At 34.3% G+C, this 12068-nt stretch overlaps 2 protein-coding genes across 5 annotated transcripts; both read left to right on the top strand.

Annotated features, from left to right (window-relative positions):
* Positions 1-2416: 2416 nt before the first annotated feature.
* Positions 2417-5776, top strand: LOC135584522 (transcription termination factor MTERF15, mitochondrial-like). 2 transcript variants are annotated; one of them, XR_010485764.1, is made up of 3 exons: positions 2417-3773; positions 4620-4671; positions 5450-5776. XR_010485764.1 is itself a non-coding variant. In XM_065102634.1 (2 exons), exon 1 carries the CDS (start codon positions 2588-2590, stop codon positions 3758-3760), a length of 1173 nt encoding a protein of 390 aa, XP_064958706.1. In that variant the 5' UTR covers positions 2418-2587; the 3' UTR covers positions 3761-3773; positions 5450-5776. The 2 variants fall into 2 exon arrangements, 1 of the variants encoding a protein (XP_064958706.1); XM_065102634.1 differs by lacking the exon at positions 4620-4671 and having other exon boundaries at positions 2418-3773.
* A 2024-nt stretch (positions 5777-7800) lies between these two features.
* On the top strand, positions 7801-11365 carry LOC135584515 (transcription termination factor MTERF15, mitochondrial-like). 3 transcript variants are annotated; one of them, XR_010485763.1, is made up of 3 exons: positions 7802-9177; positions 10189-10240; positions 10952-11363. XR_010485763.1 is itself a non-coding variant. In XM_065102632.1 (2 exons), the coding sequence occupies exon 1, from the start codon at positions 7980-7982 to the stop codon at positions 9135-9137; it is 1158 nt and encodes a 385-aa protein (XP_064958704.1). In that variant the 5' UTR covers positions 7801-7979; the 3' UTR covers positions 9138-9166; positions 10952-11365. The 3 variants fall into 3 exon arrangements, 1 of the variants encoding a protein (XP_064958704.1); XR_010485762.1 differs by having other exon boundaries at positions 7802-9166; positions 10952-11358; XM_065102632.1 differs by lacking the exon at positions 10189-10240 and having other exon boundaries at positions 7801-9166; positions 10952-11365.
* The last annotated feature ends 703 nt before the right edge of the window (positions 11366-12068 follow it).

Below are 12068 nucleotides of genomic sequence, written 5' to 3'. Positions count from 1 at the left end.
TTTTTAATACCTGCTCTAATCAGATATAACTTAGTTCAATCTTGAATGTAACTTAATAAACCAACCTAAACTTTCACAAAACCTAGGACATGATTCTAAGATGATTAATACTTTTTTTTTCCTATTGTTAGAGATAATTAATTATCAAAATTAAATTTTTTTGAAAATATATAGTGATCAAGTGTAACTTCATTAAATTTTGACTATGACTTGGTCAGCTTCCACTAAACTAGTTCAAACTTTTATTAAACTATTTGGCTATAAGTATAAGATGATTAATATCATTTTTTTAGGATCTTAAGATATTGAAAAATTTTGGCACATTATTGGGGTAGGATTGTGATGTCTTACTTGAATGATAACTTAACTAAAACATGATTCTAATTCAACTAATGTCCACTTTCATAATTCAACTAAAATATGATTATAATAAGGATTGTAAGATCAATTGTGCAATGTTAACTTCATATTTAATATTAATAATAGTTCAAAATGCTTTATAATATTGTGTCATATTTGCTAAAAACTTGTATAGATATATTATAAAAAAAGTCCATTTCTAGTTAGTTTAGACAATATGACCAAAATTAGGCCATTCAAATATCTTATAACTATTTTCAGTCTCATCTATTACAAATGTCTCATTCAGATCAAAGTTACACGTTCAGATTTATGCGAAAATAGATCCTCTAATCTAATCATGTATCTCATGATTGCTTCCTAAAATATAGATTAAAGTTTAAAGTTACGAGAAAGTAGATCCTAACTTGGTTTACTTCCCAATTCAATATTTAAAGTTTGAAATTGTGTGTATCACTACTTAGAAAAGACAAAAGTTTTGTTTGGTTAAAACTGTCCATTCATCTGGAATGTTTAATATTTTATTTGAAAAAGAATCATTCCTATCAAAAGTAGTTTGACATATTCAAATGACACTGAAAATCTATAATAGCAAATAAATATAAATGAAATAAAGATGTAGACATCTAATACTAAACATTGTTTCAAAACAGTATTGTCCAAGTTATACTAACTAATGCAACATTAAAAAGCTTTATATAACAAGTTTCCTATGATAGCAATTGATTTCAAGAGTTTTTAAGTTAGAGTGCTCTATAAAACCACTCAATTCTCACCTTAAAAAAAACTTTATAAAGCTAATATTTTAACCTTTAAATAATTTGAGAATAATATTTTAAGTCGATAAAAAAAATCCAAACAACACCACAAACCATAGCTTTGTCAAATTTTAAACTGACGATACTTCTCGCCACTTTTCCTCGACGAACGAGCTACTCATTATAGAGAAAACATATTTCAAGATAACCACATTAGGAATCTAGACTATGAGAATTAGAATCATACCATAAATGTTTTGGCAAAGCAACAAAGAGGTCTTTAGTGATGCATTAAAGGCTTTCACGATGCGTTCCATGAATTTTTAGGTAACACAATAGCGAAGCCTTGCATGAATATTTCGTGAATATAGTGGAAAAGTTTTGTACCAATGCTTTATCAATACAGTAGAGGATTTGACCAATGCAACAACAAAACCTTCTCCAAATGCTTTGTCAATGAAGCCTACCCATACCACATTGCTCGTTTATAGGAATGAAGATTCCAACAAATTAATTTTGGTGACCAGTGAATAATCAATGGTGAAAAATCTCTCATTTTATTGGAGATCAGGTAACATGAGATAACTTAATGGAGAAGAAGAGATAAATTAAGGTTCTATTAAACTAAACTAGGTTAAGTAGGATTATGTAGATTGGATTAATTCATTTTAAAAGAATTGGTTCACGCATTATGATTGACTTGGAAAATAAAATAAGTGTCATACACAAAAGCGAATATAAGGATATCATTCGATAAAAACTCAATAATTAATTTTTTGATAAAAAATTAATAATGAGTGATTTTTTTGAGAAAATACCCTTAAATGAAAATACTATAGTTGATTTAATTTTATAATTTAGGTAGCATAATTATTAACCCATCAATTTTTATGATGATTATGGTTTTATTAGTGCTCCTTCATTTACTATTATTTTTAGTTGGCACACAATAAAAATTGACAAAGAAAAAGTGGCTTGCAGAAATCCTCGATTGAAGAAAAGAGTGAACTTTACTAGTGTTCATTCATTTATCATTTTTAGTTATCAATCGATAAAAGTTGACGAAGGAAAAGATGTTTGTGTTCGTATAAATCTCGAATGGAAGAAAAGAGTTGACTTCGCTAGTGTTCATTCATTTATTTTCGAAGTTGCACACAATTAAAGTTGCCGAATGAGAAAAAAAAAGAGGCCTGCGGTCGCAGAAATCTCCGACCAAAGAAAAAGTGTTGACTAGTGTTCGTTCATCTACTATTTCTAGTTGGCAGACAGTAAAAAGCCAACGAAGGAAAAAAGAGGCCTGCGGTCGCAGAAATCTCCGATCAAAAAAAGAGTTAACTCGGATACAGTGGCGCACTACTAGGGTTTCGAATGCAGGTACTTCCGGCCAGTTTCCTCCAGACGCAGCAACACCACCGTCGCTAGGTTTTGGTGAAGAGAAGGAACATACAAAGAAGGAGAAGTAGACGACGATGACGTTGATGAATAGATCGCCGTACGTCTCTCTCTTGTTCAAAGCCCTCGCCTTTATCCCTCACCGTCGTCCAGCCGATGCTGCCGTTTTTCTCTCAACCCATTCTTATTCCGCCGCCTCCGCGGCTCCACAGAGCAGCTTCATGGCTGAATACCTGGTCAGCTCCTGTGGCTTCGATCCGGATGAGGCGGCCAAGGCCTCGAAGCTCCTTGGCCGCATCGAATCCCGCCACCAGCCTGACTCCGTCCTTGGCTTATTTAAAAGCTACGGTTTTGACAACACCCTGGTGAAAATGGTCATATCTGCAAACCCCCGGTGGCTTCTCCTCGACGTGGAGAAGAACCTGGCCCCAAAGTTCCGAGCTTTGCAGGATCTGGGCTTCTCCTGCTCCGACATCACCCACCTTGTCAGATCGAATAACCACGTCATCAGCCACAAATCCCAGACCATCTTGTCCAAGATCCAATTTTGGCAAGGCACCCTCGGGTCCAAAGACTCACTGATGAAGATATGCAAGAGAAACAGGTGGTTTCTCGGGTATAGCATCGAGAAGACGATCCAGCCTAACATTGAAATTCTAAGGGATTGCGGGATCACGGATCAGAAGCTCTCAATGATCCTACGGCACCGCCCCCTCCTCATAATTCGGAATGCTGAATACCTGAAGGCGTTAATCAGTCGTGTCGAGGGTTTGGGAGTAGCTCGCACCTCAGGGATGTTCCTTCAGACCCTGAGTGTGCTCCACTGCATCTCCGAGAAGAACTTCAAGGCTCACTTGGAGTTCTTCAAGGATTTCGGGTGGTCCGAGGATGATTTCCTTGCTGCATTCAGAAAGACTCCTACTCTTGTGGCATGTTCTTTAAAGAATTTGCAGAGAAAGATGGAGTTCTTGGTAAATGAAACCCGATGCACTCCGTCTTATATTGCACCCCGGTCAGGGATTTTGTTGGTGAGTTTGGAGAAAAGGTTGATTCCAAGATATCGGATATTGACGGGCCTGAAGTCAAGGGGAGTTCACATCGGTAACCTCCAAATGAGCACATACATGTCATATACAGAGAAGAAATTTCTGGAGAAGTTCGTCTTCCGCTACAAGGAGTTTCCAGAACTCATTGAATTGTATAATGTAGCCCCAAAAACAGAAATGCTCTTTGATACTGCAAGTGCATAATGCATGGTGCAAGGTATTGTACCTGCAAGTTGTGTTTCTAGGTTCTAATTGTCCACTGTCTGCATAACTGTTTGCATCCATGTAGTGTGATTCCTGCCATTCAACTTTAATTTGCAGTTTGCTTTAATTCTACTGGAAGATATCAGACTTATGTAGGGTGTTCGACACCTAAATGTTTTAATTGATTTGGCTATGGATATTTGGTAATTTAGGGTTTGAGTTTTGGTTAATTTTCGAAATGACAAGAAGTTGGATTCTTTTGGATGACTGGGTAGGATGCTTAGGTGATTTTGAGGTGGAGGAAGAGGCTTTTGATTTAGGGTAAGGTTCGGTCACCTTTTATATAACTTTGCTACTCTCCTGTCCAAATCCAAAACCCAAAAAAGAGAAACGATGTTGAGTATCATCCTCTTTTTGTGTATTTTGTTTGTCAAATTTTGTTCTCTTTCTTAATTAATTAGTTTGATGAACAATATTGACAGCATTAGCAGGCAGTTTCGAATGGAATTAGTAGTCTTCCAACATGATGATAAGAGATTGTAGATGTGTTTCTACCATTGTGAGTAGTGCACCATTCCATTCGTGTAATGAAGTAATAGCTTGTAATGTGATATGAATTGAGTTCTTAATCTATAAGGAGCTTGTTTCGTCCCGAGTCGTCGGACAATTTCTGTTACAGCTAAGCGCATTGCTGGCTGTGCTTTTCTCATGATGAACTTATGAGATCTTCTATTCCAGTTTATGCTTGCCTTTTCATATTATGATTCTTATAAGCTGATTGCATGACACATTATTAGATTTCTTGATGTCCTGTTTCTGCTAAGATAATCCCTATCGAGCTGAAAATTACATATTTCAGATGGTCCATAGCTTGGGATCTAAGGATTGAAGAAGTGTTCTGTTCCGGCAAGGTGAAATCCTTAGCTGATTATCTAATAAAATTATAGATAGACGTTTACTATATTAATAATGATGAGACTTGATGGGGTGTTTTTTCAATTGTTGGCAATGGGTCTTTTTATTTTCCATTGAATGTGATATGTTATGATGTTGTAGTATTCTGCATTTGGTGCATTTATCAAATTATTTTATTTGCAGGATACTTCTATTATAGTTACAAAACAAATATGCACCAATTGTTAAAAGTATCGAGATAAAAATAAGAAATTACTAAAGATTCTTCGTGATCATAGACTCGAACATCTTATCACCTTAATCCTCAATGAAATTATTGGATGTAAAGATCATCAAGAGTCATCCATAGTTCATTCCATCACACCTAGAATGTGGAAGGATGAATCAGGAGCGACATAGTCGAATGTCCAAAGGCTTTATCGGTTAAAAATCTATCAAGTATTAAAATATAGCTCATGTTTCTTATAAAAAATAATTTATCTAAAGGAAAATATAACATCTGATATAAGTGATGAAAAGTTGATATTCCCAAGTTGTCTCAAAACAAGATGGATGAACATTTATCACAAGGAAGGTGATTTTACTGACAGAGAGATGATCGATGCTTATTAGTCCATATTTGTCGTAATGTAATGCTAATGGGACATCAATTTTGGCCATCAATGATTATGTAGAGTTGGTTTCAAGTTTGTGACGTATATTTATGTTCATGTATTAATAATGACTACTTTGTAATGAATTGAGAACTAATATGTTTTTTGTTTTAAACTGTAGGAAGTATATCATGCATTTGGGATGAAGAATTCAAATATAAGCTTCAAAACTGCCCTCAATGACTTCCTAAGAAATAGTTTTGTCACAAGGAACATTGGCATATGGTGATTCATAGATCTTCAGAAGAATTTCTATTGCCATTGTATCTCTCTCTCCCTCTCTCTCTCTCTCTCCCTCTCTCCCCAAAAAACTGCATTCAGACAGTTTAAAATCAGTGGTAAGTGTAACTTGGAATTAGTTGGTGAATTATATTTATTTCTGGCATTGACTATTTATTTATTTATAAACAGATATAAATGTTTAAGAAAATATCTGCTGTTGATTTTAGCAGTCTCCACCTTGATATTTATGAGAAGATTCATAGTAAGGGTGGAAGTTGAAAGTTGTGAAATGCCCACGGCAAGACGAATCATAAGTGTTTGCTTAATTTATTTTGATGATTCATCGTGGTGATTTTACTAATTGATTAACACATTTTCTAGCAATGACTGAATTGTATTCATGATAAGATATATGGATCACTTATTGATGTACAAAGAAATAAATTTCACACATGTTATTTCGGATGGAAATTGCAAATGCTATATTGAATGAAGTTCATTTTGTCACAATTTAGGAGAATTGATTGTGATAATGTGATAGTTTTGCTCATTAGATATGAGATATGTTGTTTTGACATCCGGATACCATAATTGGTACCATGTCAAACATGTAATAGAATACCATATCATTTATAATTGTATGTTGTTGTAAATGTAGAATGTCGGCTACTATGATTGTATTATGATGTGTATACGTATTCGTATGGTATATAATTATATGTCATTGTTGTGAAAATTGAATTATATATCTCTGGTTTGCGAGTACTAGGATGTTGTATGTATGTAAATTGAATGATATGTCTTTGGTGTGTCACTACTGTAATATGTATTGTGATATGTACGCTAGTTCCTATTGTATACAATTGTATGTCATTGTTCTGAAAGTTAAATGGTATGTCTTTGATGTGTACTATATACGAAATTTTCTAAATATTTTTTTTATGTAAAAGTGATATTTGAAAAGTGTTTATATCATATATAAATATTGGGTCAACTTCAACCAAACCAATAGGTACTTTTGGATCACCTTTAACAAAAGCAACTCAAACTTTAATGAAACAAGACATTAAGATAATTAACAATATATTTTCCAATTTTTCAAGGATTTTATGAAATTTAATTTTGAAAATTAAGGATTTTTTGTGTATATTCTATGAATAAATGTAACCTAATTCGATTTTGATTGTACTTGGGTCAAATTCAGCCAAATCAATCCAAAATTTCATGAAATTATCTATTCATAATGCTAATATGATCAGTTCTATTTTTTTTATTTTTGGAGGATTTTATGAAATTCAATTATTAAAATTATAGATTTTTTTAATATGTTTTGTGATATGTGTAACTTAGTTCAATTTTGACTTCTACTAAACTAACATAGATTTTCACAGATTTAGTAGGACATGATTATAACATGATTAATATCATTTTTAATATTTAAAAATTTTATGATATTTAATTATTTAAATTAGAGGTTTTTTTTTAATAGGTGCTCTAATTGAATATAACTTAGTTGCGCAATGTTAACTTCATATCAAAGTCCACTTTCATAATTCAACTAAAACATGATTATAATAAGGTTTGTAAGATCAATTGTGCAATGCTAACTTCATATTTAATATTAATAATAGTTCAAAATGCTTTATAATATTATGTCATATTTGCTAAAAACTTGTATTGATATATTATAAATAAAGTCCATCTCTAGCTAGTGTAGACAACAAAACATTATGATCAAAATTAGGTTATTCAAATATCTTGAAACTATTTTCATTCTCATCTATTAAAAATGTCTCATTCAAATTAAAGTTAGCATTTATGCGAAAATGGATTCTTTAATCTAATCATGTATCTCATGATTACTTCCTAAAATATAGATTAAAGTTGTACGAAAGTGGATCCTTTTAACTTGGTTTACTTCCAATTCAATGTTTAAAGTTTGAAATTGTATGGAAGTATATCCTTCGTGACTACTTCTGATTTTGTAAGTGACAAAAGTTATGTTTGGTTAAAACTCTTGATTCATCTAGAATGCTAAATATTTTATTTGGAAAAGAATTATTCCTATCAAAAGTAGTTTGACATATTCAAATGACACTGAAAATCTATAATAGCAAATAAATACAAATGAAATGAAGAAAAAAAATCAGAAGGCATGTTTCATTACGAATACCACTACGAAAAAAATCTATAATAGCACTACGAAAAAACTTTGTAAGACTAATATTTTAACTCTTAAAGAAAAAAAAAAAAAGGCATGCGGTCGCAGAAATCTCCGACCGAACAAAAGAATTCCTCGGACACAGTGACGCACTCCTAGGGTTTTGGATGCAGGTACTTCCGGCCAGTTTCCTTCAGACGCACCAACACCACCGTCGCTAGGTTTCGGAGAAGAGAAGGAACATACAAAGAAGGAGAAGTAGACGACGATGACGTTGATTAATAGGTCGCCGTTCGTCTCTCTCTTGTTCAAAGCCTTCACCTTCATCCCTCGCCGTCGTCCGGCCGATGCTGCCGTTTTTCTCTCAACCCATTCTTATTCCGCCGCCTCCGGTGCTCCACAGAGCAGCTTCATGGCTGAATACCTGGTCAGCTCCTGTGGCTTCGATCCGGATGAGGCGGCCAAGGCCTCGAAGCTCCTTGGCCGCATCGAATCCCGCCATCAGCCTGACTCCGTCCTTGGCTTCTTCAAAAGCCACGGTTTTGATAATGCTCAGATGAAAAGGGTCCTATCTGTAAACCCCCGGTGGCTTCTCCTCGACGTGGAGAAGACTCTGGCCCCAAAGTTCCGAGCTTTGCAGGATCTGGGCTTCTCCTGCTCCGACATTACCCGCCTAGTCAGCTCGAATAACGCCGTCATCAACCACAAATTCCAGAATGTCTTGTCCAAGATCCAATTTTGGCAAGGCACCCTCGGGTCCAACGACTTACTGATGAAGTTCTGCAAGAGAAACAGGTGGTTTCTCTCGTATAGCATCGAGAAGAATATCCAGCCTAACATTGAGATTCTAAGGGATTTCGGGATCACGGATCAGAAGCTCTCAATGATCCTACGGTGCCGCCCCGTCCTCCTAGCCCAGAAGGCTGAAACCCTGAAGGCGTTAATCGGTCGTGTCGAGGGTTTGGGAGTAGCTCGCACCTCAGGGATGTTCCTCCAGACCCTGAGTGTGCTCCAAAGCGTCTCCGAGAAGAACTTCAAGGCTCACTTGGAGTTCTTCAAGGGTTTCGGGTGGTCCGAGGATGATTTCCTTGCTGCATTCAGAAAGGCTCCTTATCTTGTGAGATTTTCTTTAAAGAGTTTGCAGAGAAAGATGGAGTTCTTGGTCAATGAAACCAGATGCGCTCCGTCTTATCTTGCACCCCGGCCAGGGATTTTGTTGATGAGTTTGGAGAAAAGGTTGATTCCAAGGTATCGGATATTGACGGGCCTGAAGTCAAGGGGAGTTCTCATCGGTAACCTCCAAACAAACACATTAATGTCTTATCCAGAGAAGAAATTTCTGGAGAAGTTCATCATCTGCTACAAAGAGTTTCCAGAACTCATTGAATTGTATAATGTAGCCTCAGAAAACAGAACTGCTCTTTGATCCTGCAACTGCATAATGCATGGTGCAAGGTATTGTACCAGTAAGTTGTGTTTCCAGGTTCCAATTTTCCATTGTCTGCATAACTGTTTGCATCCATGTAGTGTGATATCTGCCATTAAACTTTAATCTGCAGTTTGCAACCAAATAATTCCTGCCATTTACTTTTTTTCTTTTTGAATGTAAGATGTACTTGGATGCACACATGTAGATAGAAAATGAAGAATGATAAGAAGATTTGCAATGATATTGTCGATATAGTTAATTGGTTGTTGATAATCACTTTCTGTAGATGTGGTTGTATTCTTGTCCTGTTCGTTTTAAGTCTACTGGAAGATATCAAACTTATGTAGGTTGTTCGACACCTAAATGTTTTAATTGATTTGGCTATGGATATTTGGTAATTAGGGTTTGAGTTTTGGTTAATTTTCAAATTAAAAGAAGTAGGATTCTTTTGTATGACTGGGTAGGACGCTTAGGTGATTTTGAGGTGGAAGATGAGGCTTTTGATTTAGGGTAAGGGTCGGTCACCTTTTATATAACTTTGCTACTCTCCTATCCAAATCCAAAACCCAAAAAAGAGAAACGATGTTCAGTATCATCCTCTTTTTGTATATTTTGTTTGTCAAATTTTGTTCTCTTTCTTAATTGATTAGTTTGATGAACAAGATTGACAGCATTAGTAGGCAGTTTCGAATGGGATTAGTAGTCTTCCAACATGATGATAAGAGATTGTAGACGTGTTTCTACCATTGTGAGTGGTGCACCATTCCATTCTTGTAATGAAGTAATAGCTTGGAATGTGATATGAATTGAGTTCTTAATCTATAAGGAGCTTGTTTCGTCCCGAGTCGTCGGACAAGTTCTGTTACAGCTAAGCGCATTGCTGGATGTGCTTTTCTCATGATGAACTTATGAGATCTTCTATTCTAGTTTATGCTTGCCTTTTCATATTATGATTCTTATAAGCTGATTGCATGACACATGATTAGATTTCTTGATGTCCTGTTTCTGCTAAGATAATCCCTATCGAGCTGAAAATTACATATTTCAGATGGTCCATAGCTTGGGAGCTAAGGATTGAAGAAGTGTTCTGTTCCGGCAAGGTGAAATCCTTAGCTGATTATCTAATAAAATTGTAGATAGACGTTTACTATATTAATAATGATGAGACTTGATGGGGTGTTTTTTCAATTGTTGGCAATGAGTATTATTATTTTCAATTGAATGTGATATGTTATATTGTTGTAGTATTCTGCATTTGGTGCATTTATCAAATTATTTTACTTGCAGGATACTTCTATTATAGTTACAAAACAAAATGCCCCAATTGTTAAAAGTATCGACATAAAAATAAGAAATTACTAAAGATCCTTCATTATCATAGGCTTAAACATCTTATCACCTTAATCCTCAATGAAATTAATGTCCAAAGGCTTAAATTAATGTCCAAAGGCTTTATTGGTTAAAAATCTATCAAGTTTTAAAATATAGCCCATATGTTTTTATAAACACAATTTACTTAAAAGGAAAATATAACATCTGATATAAGTGATGAAAAATTGATATTCCCAAGTTGTCCCAACACAAAATGGATGAACATTTATCACAATGAAGGTGATTTTACTGACAGAGAGATGATCGATGCTTATTAGTCTATATTTGTCATAATGTAATGCTAATGGGACATAAATTTTGGCCATCAATGTTTATGTAAAGTTGGTTTCAAGTTTGTGACGTATATTTATGTTATGTTATTAATAATGATTACTTTGTAATGAATTGAGAACTAATATATTTTTTGTTTTGAACTGTAGGAAGTATATTATGCATTTGGGTTGAAGAATTCAAATATAAGCTTCAAAGCCGCAGTCAATGACTTCCTAAGAAATACTTTTGTCACAAAGAACATTGGCATATGGTGATTCATAGATCTTCAAAAGAATGTCTATTTCCATTGTATCTCTCTCTCCCCTCCCTCTCTCTCTCTCTCTCTCTCTCTCTCTCTCTCTCTCCCCCCAAAAAACTGCATTCAGACAGTTTAAAATCAGTGGTAAGTGTAACTTGGAATTAGTTGGTGAATTATATTTATTTCTGGCATTGAATATTTATTTATTTGAAAACAGATATAAATGTTTAAGAAAATGTCTGCTGTTGATTTTAGCAGTCTCCACCTTGATATTTATGAGAAGATTCTTAGTAAGGGTGGAAGTTGAAAGTTGTGAATTGCCCACAGCAAGACGAATCGTAAGTGTTTGCTTAATTTATTTTGATGATTCATCGTGGTGATTTTACTAATTGATTAACACATTTTCTAGCACTGAACTGTATTCATGATAAGATATATGGATCACTTATTGATGTACAAAGAAATAAATTTCACATAAAGCAACATGTTGTTTTGGATGGAAATTGCAAATGCTATATTGAATGAAGTTCATTTTGTCACAATTTAAGAGAATTGATTGTGATAATATGATAGTTCTGCTCATTAGATATGAGAATTTATAATTGTATGTTGTTGTAAATGTAGAATGTGGGCTACTACGATTGTATTATGATGTGTATGCATATTCGTATGGTATATAATTATATGTCATTGTTGTGAAAGTTGAATTATATATCTCTGGTATGCGAGTACTAGGATGTTTACTAAAATATGCACATATGTTTTATGTATGTATGTGTATGTGTATGTGTATGTGTATCATTGTTATGAAAATTGAATGATATGTCTTTGGTGTGTCACTACTGTAATATGTATTGTGATATGTACGCTTGTTCCTATCGTATGCAATTGTATTTTATTGTTCTGAAAGTTGAATGGTATTTCTTTGTTGTGTTGCTACTATGATGTGTACTGTATATGAAATTTGCTAAATATTTCTTTTATGTAAAAGTGATATTTGAAAAGTGTTTATATCATATATAAAT

Source organism: Musa acuminata, chromosome BXJ2-4 (assembly GCF_036884655.1).
Source record: "Musa acuminata AAA Group cultivar baxijiao chromosome BXJ2-4, Cavendish_Baxijiao_AAA, whole genome shotgun sequence".
NCBI lineage: Eukaryota > Viridiplantae > Streptophyta > Magnoliopsida > Zingiberales > Musaceae > Musa > Musa acuminata.
The sequence above is the reverse complement of the archived record's forward strand: the minus strand, read 5'-3'. Positions and strand labels throughout refer to the sequence as shown.